Source organism: Pholis gunnellus (genome assembly GCF_910591455.1).
Source record: "Pholis gunnellus genome assembly, chromosome: 13".
Taxonomy (NCBI): Eukaryota; Metazoa; Chordata; class Actinopteri; order Perciformes; family Pholidae; genus Pholis; species Pholis gunnellus.
Window position 1 is genome coordinate 20,902,328 of NC_136540.1, and position 27,063 is coordinate 20,929,390.

The following is a 27,063-nucleotide window of genomic DNA, read 5'->3' on the forward strand; positions in this document are numbered from 1 at the left end:
GTCACCCTAAAAATAAATGGAAAATGTGATTTGTTTGTTATTGTTATTAGATGTAAATGATGGTGCTGTTAAGATTGCTGCTTGACCGTCTCGTTAGTACAGGTGCCTCGCTTTGTGTACCGCAAGCTGCATAGCAAACAGTATTTTGACCACTGTGAAATTGATGTAAGCAATAAGCCTGCAATAAGGGATTGAAACAATATTTTGTTGGATTAAAACATGTTGTGTATTTTGGAAGTGAATATATCAATCTTTTTTCATACATTTTGACTTTTGGACTGAAGAAAACTAGGCTGTGTGTGTGTGAGAGAGAAGGTGGACTATTGCACTGTATGTTTTGGTAAGTTATTAATAATAATAATAATTTCAATGTCAACATTATGAATAAAGCATTAAAGCTTCAAACTATTCCCTACCTATGAAGTGGTGATGAAGTCTGAATATGTGACCATTCCTTGATTATTCATATTCCTTTTGTCTGAAAGGGTCCACCGGTCAAAGGAGAAACAATATTGTCATGTGAAGTCCATTGCTTTCTGTCTGCACAATATGGGTCCGTTACCTTGTTGGCTCGTCGCTGACGGGCAAGTGGGTTATAAGAGGATAAAGAGAGGGGTGTAATGAAACGAGCTTCGTTAACTGTCTCAGAGCTAGATCAAATGAATGATTTATTAGATCCTTTTTATACAAGTCATTTTCATACTTGTTCAAATAAACATTTTTTTATGGTATTGCTCATCTTTACTGAGCAAAAGTTGCTAAACAAATTCAAAGCCTGTCCCAAATGTATGGCAGTTGAGTTTTATGATTGAAACAGCTACTAAAGGCAGTTTTATGATAATCAATTGAGTTTATTTCAACACCCTCTTCCAACTTCACAAATGTGAATATTTGCTTGTTCTCTAAGACGTCTATGATATTAAACTACATATATCATTACGTTTTGACCTGTTGGTTGGACAAAACTAGCAATTTGAATATGCCACCTTGACTAATGTCAGCTTTGGGAAATTGTGATTGGCATTTTCTACTGATTTCTGACACTGTATAGACTAATAGATTGATTAATTAAAAAATGATTCTCTGATAATAAAAATAATTGTTGCAGCCCCATTTGAGAGAATTGCAAGTCCCAAACCGTATTTAACAGCTAACCTGAGTGGAACTTTACGATGTCAAGAGACTGGGAATGAAACAGAGATATCCAGCAATCATTTATTTAAAACTGGCAAAGCCGCCTCACTGTCATGTTTGTGCCGATCAAAGCAGAGTCTCAAGGCTGTGTGTCCTGCCAGGAGCCGCTGTTTCAGCTCGGCTGAAATTTCGTGATTTTGGCAGTTTTCATCGAAAAACAACATCACTTCTAGAGCATGTTCATTTAGCCTTCGGTGGGTAATTCAGTAAACCTCATGTGTTCGATGTGGAAATAAGAACTTGCCCGTTTCTACTGAAAAAAAATATTACTGAGAGGTATACCTATGGGAATAATTGGCCCCCAATTGCTTATAAACTACTAGTGTACCTTACATTAAAATCACATCAAATGCAATTGTGATCACTGTTTGAAGAACAAGATGTACTTAATTGATCGCCGAGGGAAAATGTAATATTTTTTCACTCTGGTGTTATTTTTGACAATTACACACACGATCTCGACATACACACACATTCACAGACAGGACCTTCATGCATTCATGGATAGATGTCAGAGCGAGTGTGCTGCCCATGGACAGGCGCCCTAAGCAGTTGGGGGTTTGATTCCTTGCTCAAGTGCAACTTATAAACTGGCACTTCTCCAGCTGCCATTCCTCATTTTGTACTTGTTCCATAAGGGGACTTGAACCAACGACCCTACCAAGCTAAGTCCTCACGAATAGAGCAACTGCTGCCCCTTTTAAACTTCTTGCAGGATTACCATACTGTAGGTGTGAACAGCCAACTCTCCAAACATAACATCAGTGTTATGCATAATGTCTCCTCAATTAAATATCAACAGTCCACATCAGACAGAAAGTGCTGTAGGATTAAAATCCTCAAAGGCAAGTACAAAGGTGTCTGTGGATTCCGAGTAAACGCAGTACCATGGTCCAGATCATCAGATTAAACAGGGTGGAACTTGTCTTTCCCAGCAAAGAGGATGTGAGCCAGATTCAAGGGAAAACACAGAAACGTTTTTTACCTGAGTAAGTATATTTAAAACCAAATGTAATACATACATACTGTATCTGATCTCATTAACATCTTACCAAAGGACTACAGGGTAACTCTTTCTATGACACACATGTCTGTAATGCATTATAAACATACATACTGTGTTATAATCTGCTTATTGCACTGGTAAATGAAAGTTTTAAGAACAATATGTTATAAAGCATAAAGTATCATAATACTGAATTGCTGGTATCTTTTTTTGCAGGGGTCATAGCGTATTATTATTCCCATAGTTGTAATACATTATATTTGTATAATGCATTACAATCACTGTGTGGTCATTGTTTACCTTATATAACGTGAAAATGAATTTAGGTCTTTTTTTAACTTAAAGCAAACAATGACCAATTGGAGTAACTTATAATCACATTATTAACAATGATTATAATACATTGTAAAAATATATTAATCTATTACAACTGTGGTAGTTATAATACACCATGATCCTGATCAGCAATTATGAATTTTCACAGATTTATATATATATATGGCATTATAAAAAGCTTTATATTGTGTTATGATTATTGTTAGAAAGTATTATGATTAATGAGTGCTTATAACTATAATTATTCATTGCTAAAAGCAGATTGTAACGCATTGTAAGTATCTTTAAAATGCATCATGGGAGTCATGTTATGCACCACCCACAATGTCTACCAGATTGAAATAGTTTTTGGACTTCCTGTCAGCATTCAAATGTATCAAAACCACATTTGACAACAGTGTCTCAATCAAAGTTACTGTAAAAACAGCATTATTCACAGCAATTCACTAAAAATCTACAGTTTGAAAGAGTCATGGTTGTATATCTGTACATGCACAAGTGGCGCCACATCCCAAATATCCTTCGTTTTCATTAACAGGATGTGATTTTGAAATTGATTGGAGTCATAAATTGAGGCTGGGAGACACATTAGACCGTTTTGACACATCACACATTATTGCCTCAGGTCTGCCAGTGGCCATCGAGAAGAATGCTTGTTCAGGCCAGAATCTGACACTTTCTATCCATCCAGGGCTTAGCATTAAGACCCTGGCATTTACAAATTCTTATTTCTGGCTACTTAGGATGTTGATTCATTATATAAATTACATTGACTGTAAATATGTGGCTGTACAGCCTGTCTTGCTAGCTCAAAATGTTAAAGTATTATTATATGATATGTCCTATTCCCATCCCATTGATTTATCCCATTTGTGGGCCCTCAAGTTGTACTTAGCATGCCAAGAGTAAAGCTCCTATTACAGCCTGAAACAAATGCATTTTTAATATTGGGGGCTTGGATTACATGGAGGATCATTTGCATGACCTTTGTGAAGAGCAAACAACTCATCAGTGAATCCAAACTCATCCCTTAAACCTGATACTTTGTATACATCTTGGGAATACACTGAGGTTCTTTTAAAGTCTTGTTGGGTTGGATGTTTGTATGATCCCGATCTTCCTTCATCTATGACCTGTCAGTGACATCCTCCTCAAGGGGGATTATGAGCAGGTCTTTCTGGTGCCCTTTTTGCTCGGAGGCTCAGATGAACAGGAAGTGAACAAAACAAGGGCATCACCTTACACTCTGATGATATCAAACATCTAACAAGGGGAATAGCCTGTCGACCTTTTTTTCTGTTCCGAGAAACCTGTATTCTTTAAAGTTGGGAGGGAGGTGGATATCTCCATTTGGTTCACTGATGTTTTGTTTGCTGTTGGAAAGGCAAGAAAGGCAATTGGTTGAAGTTAGTGCAAAAGCACAATTTCTTCAGCAGTGTGGTTTAAGCATCAGCTTGGAAAACATGACCATAATTACGGACCTCATTAAAGAAACACTGGTACAAACATATTTGTTGTTCAGTGGCTCGTACTAACGCATTCACCAATTTTCTTGTATTTTGAATTTTTGAGTGGTCCTTTATAAATTACACTACAGAATTATGTTGGCATTATCCATTTTGACCCTGAAATTCAAAAGAAAGAAATTAGTAGAAAGTTAAGATAATACCAAACTGTTCTTGCATGAGGTCCAGTGTTTTCATGGTATACTCACTAAAATGTCCTTACTTTACTTTATAAAAGTACCATTATTTTATATAGCCATGCAGTGTAATTATTGTATCTGCTGCACATGAGGTGGTTGCCCAAGGCATTTCAGATACAGCCCTTCTGCAGGCTGCAGATATTGTATATTGAAGGTGCACAAGGTCGGATCAGGAATACACTTTTCTCAAACTTTGTTTCTCAAAAATATACAACCATCAGCACATACTTCAATTGTGTCACAACAATTGTCCATACCGACTGCAGATGCAAATGTCAAGGGTGTGGTTAAGACAGAATAAAGATTGAAAACAAAACGTTTTTGATGGAATTGTTGTTGCTGCACCATGCCTCCACCTGCTTGAAGAAACTGCAGAATATATTCAAAGTGCTCTGCAAGATAGCCTCTTGGTGCACTGCAGGATGCCTTGCATTTTAATTTGGCCCAAACTTTAAAATCGGTTGTGGGAAAAAATGACTGCAGACATGAAAAGGCAGCAAACAAGGATGCAGAGTGGAGGAGACTGTGAGCTGGAAGGGAAGAGTAACATTCTCTCTCGATAGTGGATACTCTGCCTCTTTCCATTTCTAAAGCGAACATTCATATTACATTGCTCCTCATTTAATTTGTAGGCTGACTGGGCCAATATAAGTCAAGCTGCGTGAGATTCAAATGATTCACTGTTCTTGTAAAACCAACCTGATATTACTTTTACCTGTCACTGGTTACAAGCTATGATTGGTTTCTGGATGGCATTTTAAAGTATAACTATAGATCACAGATTGACAAACACACCATATGGGAATATCCACATTTCTTTCAATGCATCCAGGAACACACTGAAGTACATTTCTCATCAAACGCATTTTCCCCCGTTGTCCCAGTTGTACAGCACTTTTTGTCCTTGTTAGTCAGATTTATGTGGCATCAAAGCTTTCAGTTTGTCAAACAACATGACAACACCAATACTTATGTTACACCCCAACACGTTGACATGTTTGATCACCTGACATGCATCTAATCTGACTATGACATCTCACCACAGTATCTCCTGATGGAGTCTTTTGTGATAAACAAGCATATGACAGTTCAGCCCCAAATCAAAAACCCATATTTTTCCTCTTTACTGTACAGCTATTCATCAAACTAGAGTATTTTGTTGAGTTGCCTATAGTTGTCTTGTGAATAGTTTCATGTAGAAACTACATGAAGCTGCTCAGAAAAAGGTCTGTGGATCCTCTTGGCCAACCGGGTCATTATTTTTGGAAAGAGACATTGCTGTTGAGTTTCTCAAATGTATTTGTTGTCGCTTTGGGCACTATGGCAATATCTCCAATACTAGGCAACTCACACCAACACAATCTACATTGATTAATGTATTTTTTAATTTAGGATGAACTGTCCCTTTAAAAAAAACAAAAAAACAGCCGCACTTCTGGGAAGCTACGCTAAACTAGCTTAACGGGAAAACAACAGCAGCAAACAAGCTACGAACTCTCCTCGCAGAGTTTAGCTGTTCCCTACTGATTCAAACGGGGCTAAAGCAATCGCCACACAATCCACATTTTTCCAGACGATAATTCTTGCTTTGTAAAAGAAAACAGCCCAAACAGATTCAATTGTCTGGACAATAACTCCGCACATGACGGGATGCTTCTTAATTAATAAGGGTCTCATAATTCAATTGAATACCATGACAAGAGATTGTTTACATAATGATGCTTGGTGCTCAGACATAGTCAAAGTTGATGGACAGTGTTTCCCTGATGTACAATGTTAAATGTTAAGATGTCGGCCATGTTATCTGCCCAGAGAGTTGTTTTTGTTGCTGCTGTTTACATTCCGTTTGATGCAAATTCTAAAAATGAACTGAATGAAATGCACGACTATTTTTCTTTTATTTTGCTGTTTGTCATGTTTTTGTTGCATTGCTAATGTGCTACAACTGCATTTTGTTATGCAACTCTGTGTTGCATAATTCAGTATATTTAGACTCAACTGGTGCAAAATGATGGGAGGTTGAACAATAACAACCCTTGTCTGCACATCAACATCACAGATGACATGTATATTTTGGAGCATACACATTTTCCACAGCAGCTTGTACGACTATTATTGCATTTACCACAGTACAGCCTCCGGGTATGCAGCATTTTGAAGCTTGCGTACGTATGTGGAGGACTGCCCACAATGCCCAGACATCTCTGGTACATCCTGGAAACACAACAACATACCTGGAAATGAAGCAAAAGTAAACCTACATTTTCTCATTTATTCAAACAACTTTCAGAAAAGTTTTGTCTTAATGTGTTTTACATTTTTTACCTTGTTGCTGCTGTACTGACTGATGAGTCAGCAACTTAATTTCGTTGTATGTTTTTACGATGACAATAAACATCCTTATCCTTTTACAGGTTGCATCTCCATCACAAGGAGATGCAAAATATTTGGTGAGGACCTAAACATCTCCACACTAACTGACCTGGATGTGATTAGACCAGGGTTTTTCGATTAAAGTTTGAATACGAGCGGACATTTTCAGCCTCAAACGCATTAAAACATATTCAAGAAATACAACTGGGGAGGCTCGACTGTCATCACTGACATTCATGAGAAGGACTTCTTACTGGAACTAAAACGCACGGATGTACTGAACAACCGTGAGATTAAAGAAAGGAGGATGGACTTTGTCTTTAGGTGAACAGCAGCTTTGGTAAGTGAAGTGCTTTTGTGTTTTTAAACCTGCAGTAGCGTTACTACTGTGTTCATTTGTCTATGGCAGGGGTCGGCAACCCGCGGCTCCGGAGCCGCATGCGGCTCTTCAGCCCCTCTGTTGTGGCTCCCTGATAACGTCGCTGGCCAAAAATAAAAAATGTTTTAATAGTTTGTCAACTAAAATGGGCGCCACATCCTATTACGTCACTGTCAAGCACCTTTCCCTGCAGGTGGCTAATCATATATGATTTGCAGACCTCCACCCTCGGTAAACTATTGTAAGCTATTATGTTGAGCACGTTAAGAGCTCTCTAGGAAGCAGTGTTCCTGTGTATGTGTTTGGGGCTTTTATTGTGGAGGATGAGACGGAAAGCGAAAAATAGGTTCTGGTGAAGTGTGGGAGAAGTGAATAAAGTTGCTGCCGTGTTGGCGCAGATTACGGAGCCCCGTGTTTATTATTTTATTATTATCATTAACCCTCGGCTACACTATCAATAGATAAATCCAAAACAGGTAGCAATAAAATGTCAAGAATTGTCTTTATTCTTGTTCTATAATTTGACAAATACAACAAACTATAGTTTTTCTATATATAATATAACTATATACCAAACTGTATAAGCTGTGATATCAAATAGCTTCTGCGGCTCCAGACACATTTTATTTGGTGAAAAATAGGGCAAAACGGCTCTTTGGGTGGTAAAGGTTGCAGACCCCTGTTCTATGGTGTCGTTTTTATCTCTACTTTATCTCAATTATCAGTTTTAGGTCCAGGGTCCAGCTACAACGGCGTCTGGCGCGATCCAGACCACGGTCCGCCTCTTATTGACCCCTGGATTAGACTGTAAGATGTTGGACACAGGTACAGACTTTTTTGTGCTATGATGCAATATTGCCAAGCCCTGAGTCTGGCATCTGTCTTTAACAGTATCAGCTGGTTTCATACTGAAGGATCTACAACTGAAGGCAAAATGCTGGCTCCTCCTCTAGTGGCCTACTCTGCTTCTCGTCATGAAAAGCATTACAGCCCGCTGGGTGAGACAGCGACACAGAGCAGACACCACCGGTGTCAGCTATGAAGATAAACGTACGTTACAAAGAATTGCAATATTTACTTACTACAGTTCAGCCTTTGTTGTATGCTAGAATATTTGATCACTACCACCTTACCCGATTCACTGTAGGTATTTAAAAGTTCTATAGTTCAATATTCAGAGCATTAATATAGCAGCAAACAACTATTGTTAAGATATAGAGGGCTAATATCTACCTGAGCAGAGAATGAAGTAACTCTCTCCCTTTGTGTGTTGGAATCAGAGCTCTGTGCTATACTTTCATAGCCAGGCCCGACATGCTTTTAGTGCATGTTGGTGCATGTGAGTCCCTGTGTAATGCTGCATTCATGGAATCAGGCAGATGGCAGAGAGCAAACCGGATATCAATTTAGTATGGAGGGTAACATTGGGAGATCAACAGGGAGTACTGACAGCAACGGTAGATGGCATTGTTGTTCACAATTAAAATATTATAACTTTTTGTCGCCCTCCACAATGGAATTAAGAACCAGATGTTATGTATCAAAGTGATGTAAGTTTGCAGTAGAATTTTAAAAGAAAACTACATTGTATAGTTATGTGTATTACTATAATAATTACAGACAATAGTAGACACAAAATCCTTTTATCAAATATATTTTCACCTTTGTGTGTTACGTTTTGCCGTCCAGAAGGGATAATGACACGTTGAATTAGACCATAAGTTACCGGCCACACGAGACCATTTATGAGAAGCCACTCAGCGTATTGACTTTTTAAATAATGCATTCTATTGCTTATGTATTCAACTTTTCATTTGTTAGATGAAGAGGAAGTGTTGTTTTTTCCTTAAAAAATGAGGAAAACATACTTTGTCAACCGCTTTATAGACCAAAGCAGGACTAGCAGTTTCAACATTATTTCTAAGAGTCAAAACTCAAGATGCAGTTCCACTGAACACTAAGCTGTTGCTGTGGTTTTTCAGGAGTAGTCAATAGGAGGGAAACAGCTAGGCTCTTGGCTCATTAAAGAAACAGAACCAAAGTCCTTAAAGTTGTTATCACAGTGTAACTTGATGTCGATTCAGAGTCCTTGGCGGCATCTCTGCCACTTCCAGTCCTTAGATACATACACTATGCATTACCCGTTCTTGTAGTTTGGCTTAACTGCAGTCAGTCCACTCCCTGTGTGCAGTCACCATGGAGGCAGGTGCCCTATATTCCTGAGGGTATCAGCTGACAAGGTCACTGAGCTGATTGATGTTAGCCTCTGAAGTCCTTCTCTGTGTGCCGGTTCAACACCATCTCCATTTCTGAGGTATTAGAGAGGAGAGCGCCTGTGGGGGCCAAAGGCACCACTAACATCCCCCAGGGACTTCCTGATCTGTCTTTGCCATAAAGGTGGCAGTATGTACTAGTCATTCATTTGTCACTCCAGGGTTTGACATGAATCAGTGCCCCTCCTAACGGATTGTTCTCACAACACAGAACTTTTTACCAAGTGGCAACGATTGTATGTTGACTCTGTATCCATGTTGTGTTCTGGCATGTGTGTAATCAGGCCAAAGCAGCATTGCACCACTGTGTGGTCCTAAACCAGTGCCAGAGTGGGAGAAACACTGGACCATGTCTTTCTCTCTATCCAAATAAACAGCAGAGCTGCCTTCTTAAATATATCAAAGTCTTCTTCACTACTGCCATGGCAACTACCATTATGCATTACAGAGGCCATACAGAAATACAGCACAAACACCAGTATGAAAGAATTATTACACAAGGCCTTTCCGACTTCACCCATCCTCCCCTCTCCACCATGAAATGTCAGAAAAACAAGTGTTACAAGAATATATAGGAAGATCAGTGACAAAGTCTTCACTTGCATTGTAAAAATAGTCTTTTTTCTGCCCGAGGACACTCGATCCCAAACCCCATCCAAAGGTGATTCTAATCATGAGAGAGCTGAGAAACCGATTTTACAGCTGAATTTCCATTTGTATAAGCAACACCTATATATATATATATATATATATATATATACACTATTCTCATTGAGGTAGGGCAAACTCCTTGACATGTTGATGTTTTCTGCATCAACCAGGCATAACTACATGGCCTTGGTAAGTATGGATGTCAATCTGGGTTAATAATGTTCTCTTCTATTAAACATAACAGACAGAAAGAGTAACTGTCAAGGCCTTACCCATGAAACTAGTAATACTAGATCACTTCATTCAATGTCCTCCACGGATAAAAAAGACACTGTGAGTCAGATGACTGAAAGCAAGCATTATGAACTTTCTAAAGACTGTTATTCTTTCTACTCCATTCTTTGATGTAAATACACTTTACCTCTGGAATTGGAATGTAGAGACATTGCAGAGGCTAGCAAAGTAGCCATAGTAGTATTACATTTGTAGGGCTCTCTCGAAAACACAAATTATTTCTCACTTACAATTAGCACAAAACATATCTTTTAAAAGCTTGAGGCCTTGTTGTTTCTGGTAAGGCCTGGGTGGCTCTATTGCAAATGTTGTGTAGCTTAGAAAACCTATTTACCCCGTACTGCCTGAAAAGCAAAGGGATTTTCTTTTCTGCTTCAACATCACGGTTACACTTGGTTAAGAGTACAGACTCAGTACACATCAAGTCTGAGAGCCTAACTCAGTGGTCCGTTCTCTCTGAAGGTAGATAGAATATGTTTCTATCTCCAGTCTGTTCACTGTAACCGAATTGTGATAGACCTTCTGTGCATGAAACGAAAAGTTGTACGTCGATACACAAGTGTGCGTGTGTGTTGGGTTGGAGAGAGAGAGAGAGAGGCCAGGGTGCTGTACAGTTTCTAGTTGTTGCGTGGGGGCGTGAGTGGTTATTGTTAACAGTATTAGCCTCTCATAATGCGTAATTCCTTTGGATTATGTGTTCACAGCACTAGTTTAAAGAACACTGTTGAGGAGGAATTAAGGTATTATTCAACAATTCATTTTTACGCAGACGGTAATTGATTAAATACAGCACATTTCTTGATATCTGCATCCCTCCTTAACATGGAGGACTGTGGCAGGAGTCGGTGTGTGGTCTGTACCACTGATAGATACTGTTGCTCTCAGGTGCATCCCTCCTTTGCTGTAACAACTAGGATTATCATGGTAATTGGTAAATTGACTGTACTTGTATTGCACTTTTCTAGTCTTCGACCACTCAAAGCGCTTAAAAACCCACAAATCACCAGTATTTTATTGGTGTATCAGCACCCAGCTTCGCCCATTCTGTGGATCTCGTGGCTGCTCTTTAGTTTCAAGTATGAGCTTGCAGCATCCAGATGGTTGGGTAATTCAAGGTCAGGGAAAAGGAACGGATAGAAATCCATGGGAAAGTATAATTGAAGACGTGTCTCCTTGTCTGTGCGAGAATATGCTTTGTCTAGTCTTTGATTAAAACCATGGCCTGATGCTTCTCAGCGTCAATTAAGAGTTAATGAGATATCATCATGAATTATACAGTGTGAAAAATACTCAATGTTAATTATGACTGCATGAAAGAGAATACCATCAAGTTGAACTGTTTTTTTTTTGTGAAGATCATGTCAATTATTTTTTATAAAATGCACCAGTTCTCAATGTCAAAAGAAAAATCTGAACGGATCCTCAAAGAAAGTCTGTCCTTGATGCAGCGTATTCTCTTTGTGATTCTACATGAGGTATCCGATACAGCTACTTCATCTCTTTTTTAATTATATGTCACTCTAATGCAGACTCATGGCGCTGGTGCTAATTGTTTGTGGAAACTCGCAGTGAAGGAAATTGATTTAATCATTAAAGAAAACAAAAGTCTCAATGCCAACAGATGGTTTAGATGAACTTTGTAATGAAACTTAGCCAGGACATATTTCAACATACTCTGCCCTTAATCAATATCTATCAGCAATCTGAAATTAAATCGAGATTGAATCCAGTTTCATCGTCAGCTCGAATGCCCATTGAAATCCATCTACTCACAATCCGAAAATCCTAAAACCGAAGGAGGGAGGATTCCCTAGTTCATTTGACTGGAGCTGAGCTGGTCAAATCCAGAGAAGAACAACTATAGGGGCTTTAGAGGTGGGTGTCATGGCCTTTAGTTATAGACCCAAATGCAGACACAGACTAGGGAAGTAGATTTAAGTGAAGAGGTTTATTTTCAGGCATAATGGGTGGTGATAAAGAGCACCAAAGACCATACGGCTTTGTGTCACGATATTTGTATCGATGCAAGGCCGACAAGTATCCATCTCTTATTATATAAACTATACAAAATGAGTTTTTTTCTGATGTCGTATAGTTAAAGCCAGCGGGATTGGCAAGACGTTGGTTTAAATAAAGCGGAGTCATTGGAGAAAGAAATCTAAAATGTGCCGTTCAGAAGGGAAGAAAGGGAAGAAGGACATGAATGTGACACCTGTGATTTGCAAGGAGTGTCGTATGAAAATAAAATACTCTGGGAATGCTACGAATGGGAGGGTTCACCTCATACGCCAACATCCAGAAATAGTGTTAACCATTGATGGCCAGACCAACGTTAAATCGGCTCAACCGAAAATAAACTGGCGAACTTAGCTTGAAAAAGCATCCTTCCGATTCTGAGCAAGCTAAGACAATAATCAATCTAGCTTCACAACAAGCGTTGAATCTGCAACAACAAAAGCATGGTGACAATCCACTCTTTGGAGAAAATCCCGAGCTACAAGCTCAAGATAGATGTCAGCACAAGACGGAACGCATTCGTGGAGCGCAGTTTTCTCCGGAAGTGAGATTTGAATGAGATGGACATCAGGTACGGCGAAGATATTGTCCAGGCCTTGAAGTCGATGTCCAGTTGAATGTCTGAGGAAAAGAGGCCCACTTCGTCACTTCGTCTGTTGTACTCGACACAGGACAGCGTTGGTCAGAGACGAAAATGAAGCCTCAATCAAGATCTTCAGAAGAGATATACCAGTAGAGAAGATCATGGAACCCAGGTCTTATACCCTGCCGTTCCCCTCCCCAGAGGAGAGACAGGGGCTGCTGAGGCTGTGACCCTTCAGGTAAACAAGCATTTTAATATTAATGGTGTAATGTATTTTAATTAACCCACTTAAAAATTAATATTAATAGTGTAGTCATAGTGGTAACGAAAGTACATTTAAAGTACTCAAGGACAATGTTGAGGTACATGAAGTGTACTTTACTTGTCTACTACATGTCGGAGGAAAGTGTTGTACGTTTACTTTGCAAATCGAGATTATCAACACAACATACAAATCAACACATTACATCACTCAAGTCCAGATGACTCTGAAATGGGTCGTTCTGCATGATAAACTTTTACCATTGATACTTTGGTAAGTATATTTTGATGCCAGTACTTTTTTTAATTTACGCAAGTAACGTTTTGAATACAGGACTTTCATTCTACACTGTGATATCGCTACGTTCATTTAAGTACAATATCTTCCACCGCTGTCGTCCTTTACCAAAGAGAAACAACATATTTGCTGCATACCTAATTAAATATATATTTAACATATCCCCCCCCCTCTCTCTCTCCCTCCCTCTCTCTCTCTCTCTTATAGTGTGTGTTTGTATTCTACAGGAAGAAGTGATGCAGCACACCATCTCCAAGCCAGAAACCCAGGAACATCAGGAGGAACCTGGCTACATCCCAGACCCCCCCATCACACCCGCCAAGATGAGGAAGTCATGTTGGCTAGCAGACATGCTTGGCCAGACTTACGGTGAGGAGGAGGTGAAAATATACCACTGGCACTCACAGAAGACCCACTGAGCTGGTGAAAAACACATGAGCAAGTCGGTCCTTTCCTGGCCAAGCTGGCCAAAAGATACCTTTGCATTCCAGCTACTAGCGTCTCAGCAGAAAGAATTTTCTCCTCAGCTGGAGACATCGACACAGCACAAAAGAGAATTTTGACCTCGTAGCATGTTGATTGGCTCCTCTTTCTGAGCAAGAATGCCATCATTCCTTCACTGTCCAAATGTCAACTTTTTTAGTCCCAGAGTACATGTTTTATTTTATTTTATTTCAATTTCATTTACTGTCAAATTCCCCAGTTGCTGAAGTGGCTGCATACATTTTACAAGTTACATTGTTCAAAATACCTGTAATAGTACGGTGTTTTCATTCAGTTAAGTTGGGCTATGTAGACTGTAATACGAACAGTTCAGTTTGTCAGGTGCATGTTGCAACATTTGACAGGCTTTTATTTTGGTCAGTCTGTCCGCTTGGTTAAGAATCCCATTTAGCTGCAATAAAAATGACTGAAGTCAGATCATCAGTCATCTATATATTGAATACCCACACCGCAAAAAAGAAAAACCCACACAACACTGTTCCAGCACTGATCTTGTTTGACATCTTTGGTTATTAATAGAGTCCCACTGACAGGAACTTACCTTGAACGATGAGATGCACTTTTGTGGACTTTGGCTTCTTGTTTGTGAGGATAGAGCAGACGTAGGGCCCTTCGTCGTGGACGTCAACATTTTGGATCTTGATGCTGTACTCTGTGACTACTGTGTTTTCCATCAGGATGACGCGGGGGTCCAGAGACCACTTCTCATTTCCTGCAAAGAGGATGGTGGTGCGATTGAGCCACGCCACTCGCGATACTTTGCTGTCCACGTTGCATCTGGTAGGAACAAAGACAGAGAATACAAAAACACGTTGGAGATTTAGGCTTTCAGCACAATGCTTTTAGCTATGTCAAAAATAACCCTAGCATTGACAATGAACCAAAACATTAAAGTATGCATCCGGACAGCTAAACAGTGAGCCGGAGCTCATTATAAAGCCCAGTAAAGCCAAGAAGAGCTGCATATTCAGCAGAACATTCTCTGTAGGTTCATCACTACCAGAGACCCTTTTCACATTCTGTTAATTCATCGTTATACAAATATTGGTTATAGCTGCTTTAAGAAATTTGGTTAGATTGCCAAACCTTATTTTGAATATCACATTTTTTAGAAGTTTGTTGCCTTGAAATGTTGAGTTTTCTTCTCTTTTTTTGCAGTTTAAATGTAAAAGTGAGTTTTAGAAGTGAGACATTACATTTTAATGGAATACTCTAGAAGAACATGGAGGTCATGTAGCAATTTAAAAATAAAACCAAATGGTGGTGGGGAGGAAAGCCTTGAAAAGTTGTAATCATACAATTTCATCACTGACTTGTTTATGACACATGCCTCTTCCTTTAGATCACATCAGACATGAAAGCTCTCTTTCATGACTAATGCATGTACAAGCACTGCACATAACTTAACATCAGAATGTGACACACAGTACCAGTAATCCAGCTGACACATAATGTGCACGCTGACATTTCCTTCCATCTCTGATCCCAAAAAGATTAAGCGGTTAAAACAAGTCAAAAAATAAAAAGCCATTGCACCATGACGTGCTCCTGTGCTTTATGTTCCATCAAAAGGACACACAACGGCACACGTGCATGTCACAAACTCATCATACTCACACCTGCTGAATTAGCAAACAGTATTTTAACACTTCAGTGACATTTTTAGGTGGAAGATTGGCGGGAGGACAACCACTACACACCGATTTACTTCACAGATTTTTACAATTTGACATAATGCACTATTTTACATTTTCCACACAGTTGAACAGGTGATAATCCAGCTGAGCACATAGCCTACTGCTCAATTCACAGTTTGTATGTGCTGACGGGTTGGTTAGCTATGTTTGCCCAATCGTACCACGTCGTCATGCTGCTTTCATGTTTGCTAATCCTCCTGGAAAAATGCTCCTGTTCTTGAGCAGGTACCGTCCCCTCTGCAGTTAGACACTTTTCCTCGAGAACCACTCCATGTTAAATCTGGGGTTCTTTTTTTTTTTTACAAGTGGTGTAGTTTATAACAATATCCCAGGGCTGGTGGGCACTAAGATGTTTGATCGCAAATTCAGATTTTCACACGCTGTAGGAGATAATCCACATCATTCATGGTGACCACAGTTACTACCGTCTGTAAAATAAATACTAACCGTTGCCAACTACAAGCAAATGACAACAACAGTATCTATCAAAGTCAAATTGCAGTGGGGCATCAGGCAATCAGCTCCATTTGGCATCAAATGTTTGCTATCCACTTGTATTGCCAAAGGCCTTGGACATGCATATACATGATTTCGGGCACTTGATATTGTGAGCGTGCGGCGATCCCCTCATATCAGCTTCTGCAGTCAAATGCATTTCAAACACTATTTCAAGACTATTCTATCCAACCACTAACATGACATTAGAATAATGATTAATAACAGCAGCTTTGCCCCACTCGCCTCTACTCACAATGTTCCAAACAATCTTTGTATCACCAATTACTTAACTACTTCCAGAGGAGTTATGGGGAGGAGATTACAGGATATGTTAGGTAGAGCTTGAGTATTATTGCATTTTCTAACTATTGTACGTATATGAATTGGTCATTGGTCATGTTTCCATTCAATTGTCAAGCAAAGTTGAAGCAAACTTTGGGAAAAGAAACGCAATATAGGTGTGTTTCCATCAACTTGGTTGGAGCAAATAGACTGCTACAAAAAGCGCAGTTTCGGCAGAAAATGGCGGTCAAGACTATGTATGGCTGGAATCCACCAGTGAACAGATCAGGAGAAGATAAGTTGCGGACCGGAAAAGTCGACTTGACCACCGAACCATCTACGAGAGAAAAATAGAGAGGGTACTTCAGGAATTTCATTCAGTTGGGCCAAATGTAATTCCCCTTGTTAGTATTGGCCATGTTTCATGCTGTCCAGAGTCGAAGACAATATAAATAGATAACCAGGAAAATGCTTACAGGGGAAACAGCTAATCAGTCATGTGAGTTTGCGACATCATAACTTACTTTTTACTTACTTTTTTTTAACAAAGAGGTAAAAATCACCTCCAGAAAAACGTTTTGATCAATTGAGGAAGTTTTATCGAATTTCATACAGTGTTACTTATGCCTTACTTCAAAATGTGTATCCAAATAAGTTTATGGAATCATGGCTGTTGTGCTATTTGGGTGGGCCTAAAATGATTTCTGTATGCCCACTGTACACCTCAGTTACCACATTAATACTTCTGATCTGATTCATTCAACATTACCTGTATTAGTCCAAATTCAAGTTAATGTTTTTTCTGCAGGGGAACAGGAGAATGTAAAATATAGATAAAAACCAAACTAGGCTCAGAATGCACTGGGGTATTCATACTATAAAACCAGGATTTGGCAGGACATGTGAAGCATCAATGAAAGAATGGAAAGTCATCTTTCTGTGCCAACTCTTTTCTTTCTTTTCTTGATTATGAAAAATCGTTATAAAGTTGGAATTAGTTTGCACAAACTAATGTGTGTAGTGTGTGTGTGTGGTGCTGAATGCAGGGACATTGTATTTGATGTGCCTCAGTGTTATATGTGTGCTTGTAGGTTTGTTCTGCCTGACGCATGCTGCAGCCTGTTGTCTGCTCTGCTCTAGTGTCTTATGTACACTTTTATTTTGCTTGTATGTGTATTGGTTTTGTCTATACGTTACTGTCTGTTTATCTATGAATTTTAATTCCATTTTAATTTGAAACTTTGTAACTTTAGGCTGCCTTCAAACATCTGGCCGGGGACAGGAGATGAAAACTAGCCTCTCTGGCTCACTTACAGTTTGACTGTTGATTGGTGTGCATTGTCCCTGCAAAATAAACAAATAAATAAAAATAAATAATGAAATGATGGTGTGAGATTTGAAGGAATGGGGCTATAAATGGAAGAAGACTCACTATCAGCAACCAGAGACAGTAAAGAAAGCTACGTATGAAAGGAGGAGGACAGGTGACCAGACAGGAACTGTTAAGAACCAACATACCATGAAGCTGAAGAGAAAAAAAATAACACGAGACATGTTAAAGGTTGTATTAAGGTAATTATCACATTCACCAATTCCTAGGAGGAGCAATAGAAAGCATCCTGAGTGCAAACTGATATGGGATGTGCATGACAAAGGAGGGCTCTAGAGCGAGTGATTAAAACCGCCCAGAATAATAGCAATGCTGTATTGTATAATGACAATAATAAATCCTTGACTTTAGACTAGGGGTGTCAAACACCCGGCCCGCGGGCCGGAGCCGGCCCGCCATGTCATTTTATGTGGCCCGCGAATCCGCCAGCCAAAAAAATAAATGTAAAAGTCGGACTTGATACAATCTACAAATATCCTCTGCTCTCTGTATCGCGCACGGCGGAGCTCCTCCCCGATCCGCGCGTGCACTCCTCCACCAGCGTATGTGGCAGCAGCAGCCCCCCTCCCTGCCGCCGACGAAGGAGCAGCAGCACCCCCCCCCCCCCCCCCCCCCCCCCCGCTGACAACCGGCCCTTTGGGGGCAACCATGATGCTGATGCGGCCCCAGAGCAACAATGAGTTTGACACCCCTGCTTTAGACAAAGAAAAGGACATGAAAGAGAAGACCATACACAGCAGAATTTCCAATTATTACCGTCAACTTGAGGAGGGACTTTTGTTCAGACATGTCAACATACATACATGTCTTGAGCAGCCCAAATTGTCACGTTTGGGTGATGTTTAGGTTGTTTCCTGTTTTATTTGGAATTTCCCTGCCTCGTATCCCGTGTTCACTTCACTTCTTGCCTTTGTATGTTTTCCCGCCTTTGTGATTGTCTGCCCCGCCCCTGATTGAATCCTCCTGTGTCTAATCACCTAATATTTAAACCCTGTGAGTCCCCTGTCTCAGTGTCGGTTTGTCTGTTATGCTACCTGCTCTGCCCTGCTTCCCGGTATGTTCCCTGCTATCATGTATGCATCCCTTGTGCTTTTTGTTTAAATTACCGTATCCTGTTTTTTTGTTTTACCTGTTCTGGTTTTCCTTGTTTTTTTGGTTACACATTTTTTAACTCCCCTGCTCTGCAAGTTTTGTTTTGAACATTTTCTTTATTGTTAAAATCACAGTGAACCAGCCATGTTCCCCCATGTCTCTCTAGCCTCTAGCCGTGGGGATGCGTCCATATTATTTGCCGAGGGAGTTGTCATTCGCCGTTGTCGTCGCTGTGTACCTCCATCAGCTGATGCAGAGGCAGCAGTGGACACCATCTACTCCACTGTGTCTAAACTGTAGAGTCAACATCCTGGTGCATTTTTGGCAGTTACTGGAGACTTTAACCACACCACACAGGATAAAGCACTGCCAACCTTTCACCAGTATGTTAACTGCCCCACACGGAACAATAAAACTCTGGACCTACTGTATGCTAATGGGTGTATAGTGCTACTGATACGGTGGTCAGTGGAACTGGAGCTACACAGGGAACTGTTCTGTCTCCCTTCCTGTTCACCTTGTACACCACTGACTTCCAGTACAATTCGGGGTCATGCCATCTGCAGAAGTTCTCTGATGACTCTGCAGGGGTCGGGTATATAAGGGATGGATGAGGAGTACAGGGCAGTAGTGGATGACTTTGTGGAGTGGGCCGGTAGAAATCACCTGCTTCTGAACGTGGCCAAGACCAGAGAGATGGTGGTCGACTTCAAGAGGAAGACGAAGGCTCCACAACTGCTGAGAGTTCTGGGAGAGGATGTGGACATGGTGGAGGAGTACAAGTTCCTGGGTGTCTCCATCGACAACAGACTGAACTTGAAGCAAACTGGACATTCTGTAAATGGTGGTGGAGAGGAGGACACTGTAGAAATTATTATCCATATTTGATAACCCGGACCACCCTCTCCACCACCTACTGTAGGGACAGTGGAGCACTTTCTCCAACAGACTGATCCAGCTCCGCTGTCACAAGGACAGATACAGGAGAACATTCCTGCCCTCTGCTATAAGACTCTACAATAAATCACCTCTGGCCAGATCAATCACACGACTATAACACCGTTCCAAACCTCGTTTGTTTGGTTAAATCCTTGCTCTATTGTTTAGTTAGTTCATTTAATATTATTCTATATATTGTGCATTTTTATATTTAATGTTTACTCTGCTATTTTTAAGGCCTATCTGTATGTATAAATGCTGCTGTAGTGAAAAAAAAATTCCGTGTGTGTGTGTGTGTGTGTGTGTGTGTGTGTGTGTGTGTGTGTGTGTGTGTGTGTGTGTGTGTGTGTGTGTGTGTGTGTGTGTGTGTGGTGGGTATGACATAGAACAAGAGACACTGGGCAAGTACACACACACCAATGTGGATACTGGTCGTTCAACAAAAAGAAGTCTCATTGTTGAAACCAAACCTATGACTTAGTACAGGATATTACTATGTTATTTAAGACTATCTACAGGAACCAATTTTTCACAGGGTTTATTCATTTTGGAGAAAAAATGCTCCAGTAGCAAATCCTGGAAACGCACAGATAAAAAATATGAAGTTAATATTGAGGCTAGCACAACATACTTGAAAAGCCCTGCACACACTGAAAAAAAGCACTCGCTAAGCAATGGCTTCGTATATAAATATATTGGGTGATAAAATATAAATATAAAAGGTTATCTCCCTCTCCTTGTATTTCCCTGGCAGGTTCTGCCGTGGTGCTGTAGATTTAGCTGAATGCATGCCAAGTGGCTGCAGGTGACGGTTCAACAGGAGGAAACTTTTTTTATTTTTATTAGACTTCCTCTGTAGTTGCTCTGTGAAGAGGTACGTTTTGTTGAGAGTCTGTGCTGTGTTTGGCATTGTCCTGCTTCATATTCATAATAGTGCACATGTTCAGTTCAGCCCTCTTCTCCTCGCTACCTGAGCTACTAAAGGTTAAGTACACAAGAGCCTCTCTGTCAGCTACTCTGGACAAAAGAGCATTAATAATACTTTTTTTTATCCCAAAGTTTTGGGATGTCTCCTGGTGACAAACAATGAGGCTCATTTTTTATGCTCACAAGCGGCATGCATGCATCTGAACAAACAAAAATAACCAGCACCGTGATTTCCCCACAGATTGCCGTATGGTTGTATCACGCCTATGGTAGAAAAACACATTTCACAGCAAAATTGTTCACAAGGTCTGTAGATCACAGTGAGTAACCATGTGAAGACTTCTGAAACATTGCCGGTGGAGCTCCATTGCACGGGGGCGGCGGCAAACATTTCGATGGCAGGCATCTCCAGACCTTAGTAAATCACACAGGGAGTTCTGGATGGATGTACTGTTTATGTGCTTTGGGTAAAGTGCCCTTTAAACATACACATATGGTGTCCTAAACCACGTCACACTCCTGGGTCTGTTTAGTTGTTTGCTTGGCTGTGTGGATATAACAAACATGGACAATGTCACATCCAGACATTCCCTGCTCAGCTGCATTAGCAGCACTGTTCTACAGGGATACAGGGAGAAATCAATCACAGACAAGAAAGAGATGGGGGTGATCTTCATCTATTGTAGCAGAGTTGTTATATGAAAAGCAGCACAGAGAATAGCTTCATGTGAGGTATTTAGATCATTTTGTAAGGGTTTGACCCAACTAAGACACCTTGATGACAAGATGGCACATTAGGTCTCAACCCTTAACATCAAACAGCAGACAACTTTCAAATTGGCTGCACTTGTGAGCTCCAGTACTTGGAGAGAGGCCAATAATGGGTGAATTGTCAAAAACTGTCCTGTTGTAACATTCAGCTGACAGTCGACACACTTTTCTCAATTGCTTTGTGTCGGTTGTGATGATGAAATTGTCAATGCTCTCTTTAGTGCTCAACTGCATCAGTGTGGCAAGATAAAACATTTCAGTGTTACTTATTGGTTTATTTTTTCTTTTGGCCCTTTATGCTATTGTTAAAAAACATTCCATGACAGTGCAACAGAAGGGGATAGCCTAGGATACTGCAACAGTCAACAATGTGAAAATGTTTAGCATAAAACGCACGACAATATCAACCAAGCAATTATCATTAGATTATTTGTCTATCCATACTAATTTCAAATTTTATTGTATATTCATTCTTTTCAAATTACACACATTTCATACATTTTACACAATCTAACTGTCAATCTCCTCCACAAGGGGCTACCGCGTAAACATGATTAATGCACCTGTGCCTAAATGAGAGTGCATAACCTTGCATAATTAAAGCGGACTGGACCTCTTAAATTGTGTTGAAAAGTTTCAAATACGAGAAATAGGATGAATGCAACAAGTTCTCCTAAATCACTCGCACAATCCACTTTAGAACAAATCTGTTCCTACTATATATTGATCTCAATATTTGAACTTTAGGCTATTCAAGCTAGCTAGCTAATCAGTCCATCTAATGTAACCGGTTACATCCTGATTCAAGAATATGCAAATCGGCCATTCGGCCATTTCAACAAGTGGTGGGGACATGTTCCCAGTGTAAACTATGGAAGCCCATTCCCACCATTAAAACGAAAAAAAGAAATCCACCCCAAAAAAAAAATATATATATTTCTATTTTTTGGGGGGGGGCTGGCGAAAAAAAAAAAAGTTTATTATTATTTTTTTCTTTTTACTTTCTAAAAAAAATAAAATAACAAAACCCCAGATGTTTCTAGTTGCTGTTTATTGAAGGTCGCCACCTCAGCCACATTGGTTTTATTCTTTATACTCCAGATCTGCTTCTTGCTTAAAATTCTATTCAAGGGTGCATTTGCTCAGTACAATCCATGTGAAACATCAAGCAATTGAAGTATTTCGTGTGTTGTAAAGCCACGTTTAAAGAAGTCTTCAATGTACTCACAATCCATTTATATGTCAAATGTAGGGTAACCTATGAAGAGCTGCTTCTATGACTGTTGTGTTAAAGTATGTCATAATTTTGACTTTCTATCTCATAATGTCGACTATATATAGCAACTGCAAACATCCAGTGTTATGGTTACAGATGGATGCACCAAAAGTGTTGGTAAACACATAATAAATCGAAAGGTAGTCATTTAAATTTTTAGGTAAATGTCTCGACAATTATCCACATTCACCTCACTCTCGAGGAATTGTAAAACGTGTGTGATCCTGTGACTTAACATCTAGCGCTTTTATCAGGTCCAAATTTTAATTTCTCCAATACTTTGGTGTACGATCAAATACCAGCAAAACGTCATTCCCATCAGCTTCAGCTGCCCTTAGTGTTTTTTTTGCTACACCACGGTCACCAACCTTTATGAAACGGAGAGCTACTTTAAGGGTACTGAGTAGTATGAAGGGCTACTTGTTTGATACAAACTTCCTGAATAACAAAGTTGCACAAATCACCTTTTAATAATAATGATAATATATGTGAAGAGACTGTCTGATCACAGGTCAATGTTAATTATTCCTCACAATAATTAACAATGATTGTGTATTTTGTTCAAAATCACACCTGTTATATTTTTGTACAAATTATCACTTCTAACATTTCCAACATGTCTCGTTTGTACTAACCACTACCTTTGTAACATTTCTGAACAAATCATGAACTTTGTCAAATGTTTATACAAATGATCAGTTATGTAAGATTGATATCCGAGTGATATCTGGCCAATCTAAAGACGAGGATTGTAACCGATAAAATGTAGTTATACAATGGTGACTGGGTCCGCCCACTTAGTGTCAAAAAGAAAAAATACTCGAGAGCGAGCAGGTGAAAGTTTTACGAGCAGAAGAGCATTGATAGTAGTCCCGCGCTAGGGGACGGCCCTCGCGCTCAGAGCATGGTTTTCTCCTCGCAGGCTTCAATTTTGCTCATGCAAACAGAGATATGTGATGTGAAAGCACTCATCATAGTAATATACGCGCGCTGCTGTTTAATTTTCACGCGCTGGACCTCTACACATGCACACACATGGATCTATTTGCGCTTTCGGATTCAATGCTAAGCATCAGCATGTTTGCATTGTCATTTTGAGCTTGTTAGCATGCTGCCATTGGCATGTAGCCCAAAGCACTGTTATGCCAAAGTATAGCCTCACAGAGCCCTGTTAACATTTGAGTTTTTTTCCCCTATAGGCCTAGATATACCACATCCTGAGACGTATTAATCCGTACAGGTTATCCACACAGACATATTGACATTTTAAAATGTACTTCTTTCTTTCTTTCTTGTGTGCATTCTCAAAAATACTAGAGGGGTATTTCTTTTTTTACACTTTCAGCTTGTAGAGACACACACACACACACACACACACACACACACACACACACACACACACACACACACACACACACACACACTACTTTAGCATCTACATACTGTATGTCAGATGCCCACATTTCCATCTGCGAAATTATTTTCAACTCAATAGCTGATATTCATTGCTGCTGCATCCAATGTGCCAATGTGTCATACACTGTGGGTCACTAAAAATATCTTCTGCATTCAATGTATTGAATAAAGTTAAACTAGACATACACAAGTCTCTACTCATATGCCAAAGATCTATTCTTTTACCAATTATTATGCATTGTCATTTATCCAGTTTGTATTGAAGGTCCTATCCATTGTTATTGCACAACCGACTCTAAACTAGCCCCTCAGGGTACACTCAGGTCCTCTTCTGTTTTCCTCTGTCCTCCTAAAACAGTATTTGTTGAGTAGATTTCTTCTTATTCTGTGGCACACTGACACAACACGAGGCCTTTTACAGTGTCAAAACAGTGTTTGCACTCTATGGAATACCATTGGCAGCATTTGCAGGTGGGTTTAAAATCTCACAGTAAAAGTTTTTGTTTTGTCAGGTTAAAAGGAGCAGCGACTAGTTTCAAATGGTGGTATCTTCACCAGTCCAACACTGTTGTCAAGAGGAAAAATGGACCATAGTGCACATTGGGAAATGTAAATGATTACTGGAAAGTAGGACATGAATGACACAGAAGACACAGAACATAATAGAACACACACACACATGATGTGGTAATGTTCAGAAAACCTGATTTCCTCAGCTAAACTTGAGCATGCTCTTCACGAGAATGTAAGTATCAACTGTGAGCTCTTGATGTATGACAAAACCCCCACAATGACAATCACATTTCAGGCACTGTGCTTTCTACTATTTTCCAAACCAAGAATATGTTTTTTTATTATGTGATATGCAGCATTAATATTTCAGGTGCCAGACAAAAAAACAGCAACTCGAAGGAACAGGAAGCAGCTGCTTTCTCAGCAGCATTCAATAAATAATGAAATAATACATGTCTACAATATATGCCCAATGCTGCTATGTGGACTGTTCTAAAAAAGACATTGAAAACAGATACATATATGAGTCAGCTTCCTCCCTCCTGGGCCTACAAGTATAGTTCAGCATAGACTCCCTGCTTAAGAAATAGATCAAAATATCAGCCATATTGAGTATACTCAATATGGCTGATATGGAACCCTGCAGACCTAAAAAGTAGAGAAAGTGAGATGTATTGTCTTCTTGCTGTGTGTTTGTGAGGATGGAATAGAACATTTCACTCTGCAGTGTTCAAAATGATGCTTAACAGCAATCAAAAAGCCAATAGCTGCAAAACTGTAGGTGAATGTACGCCATAGTGAGCACCATGCAACACTGCCCAAAATGTCAGCACCTGTGAAAACTTTCATTTAACCAGAAATCTACGGCAAGTCCCAGATTTGCATATCGTTAGCAATCTCTGCGAAGCTGTTTGGAAAATGTGTCTTAAAAAGAAAAAGGAGAGAAGGTTACGACACCGCGAGCTCTCGTCCTGCAGAGTCCCCGAGACAGAACGGGTGACAAAGGATTCATATTAAAGACAGATTATTGTTTTCTCACCACACAATGCCTAGCCTTCAATCCAACGGACCACACTGGATGAATAGCATTACTCATACTGTCATTTCCTACTGCCACTGCAGGGTCAGAGGAGACAGCCGTATGGGAATCCAGTTTTATCACAGCGCTCCATCAAAGTCGAGACATGAATCTGAAATAGTGGAGAAATACTCCCCACAGGACACACAAGTGTGACAGACAGAATATGTTACTGAGCCACTGGTGACCTAAAGGATGTTTTTATTTAAGTATTGCCAGTATTGTGACGCCATTTTTCCATGATGACTCACACACACACTCACAAGATGAAAACAATACCAGCGTGTTTGATGGTGAATGTATATTTTGAAACAGTATGTTTCAAAATATATGCTGATGTCACACGTAGTTCACCGGCAGATGAGATGACCAATGGCAAAAATGTACGCTGGGAAAAAATGCAAAACAAATAAAGTCATTAATTGCATGTTGAATAGCCTAATATTGTATGACTTAAAATATATGTAGCAAGTGGTTTTGCCTCCGCTGTGATTATAATCAGATACATTTTTTTGTCAAATTCAACAAACATATCCACATGATCCGCTAGATGTCTTATGTGTGTGCACTGAAATAAAGAGACAATTACAGAGTCGAGGACCTGCCGCAACGCTGTGTGTGTGTGTTGGTGTGTGTGTGTGTGTGTGCTTGAAAGCGCTAGAGGGGAAGAGAAGGTAAACTATTGCACACAATGATTCTGTAACTAATTAATAATAATTGGAATGTAAACATTATGAATGGAACTTCTAACTATTTGTAGACAGCCCTGCGAGCAACACAAATTTGAATTTGGCAAATGTGGAATTTAATTTAATTTGTTAGACCGCTTCTTCATTTCGATAAATTTCCCAGATACATAATATATAAAAAGTTATGTCTGGTAGTTTGTTCTAGAATTAGAAATTCTGGAACAATAACTACCATATTGGCTGTAAAAAAACAAGTCTAGTGGGAAGCTTGGTGCAAAATAAGTTCAGTACATTTCTCTCTACAGTCATGTCAACACACTGGTGCTAACAGAACTCAGCTGAGGAGTGTTTTATAGCATTGGCTTCAAAAAGCAGGGCTTACAACTGTATAGTGGAAAAAGATCCTCCCTAAATGCTACACACTATCTTTAAATAAGGAATCTGAATACTTCTGTGCTCTGAATTGATAAGACATGAGAAAAAGCCCTTAAAGTGAGAAACATTGCATTTACTTGTGTGATGACACACCATCTGTTTATATTAAGTGCAATAAACTATTTGCTTCAATCATCTGTCCTACACACTTATCTAATACTAAACTGGCCAATGTCCCACAGTGGCT

General features: G+C 39.7%; 1 protein-coding gene across 1 annotated transcript in view; it reads right to left on the reverse strand.

Annotated features, from left to right (window-relative positions):
- Nucleotides 1-27,063, reverse strand: part of opcml (opioid binding protein/cell adhesion molecule-like) — a gene marked incomplete at both ends in the record, with an annotated part of 172,163 nt that overhangs the window by 75,892 nt on the left and 69,208 nt on the right. The window contains one exon of the mRNA XM_079172030.1: nucleotides 14,415-14,650. Coding sequence (XP_079028156.1) covers nucleotides 14,415-14,650 — 236 coding nt within the window. The remainder of the gene's footprint in view (nucleotides 1-14,414; nucleotides 14,651-27,063) is intronic.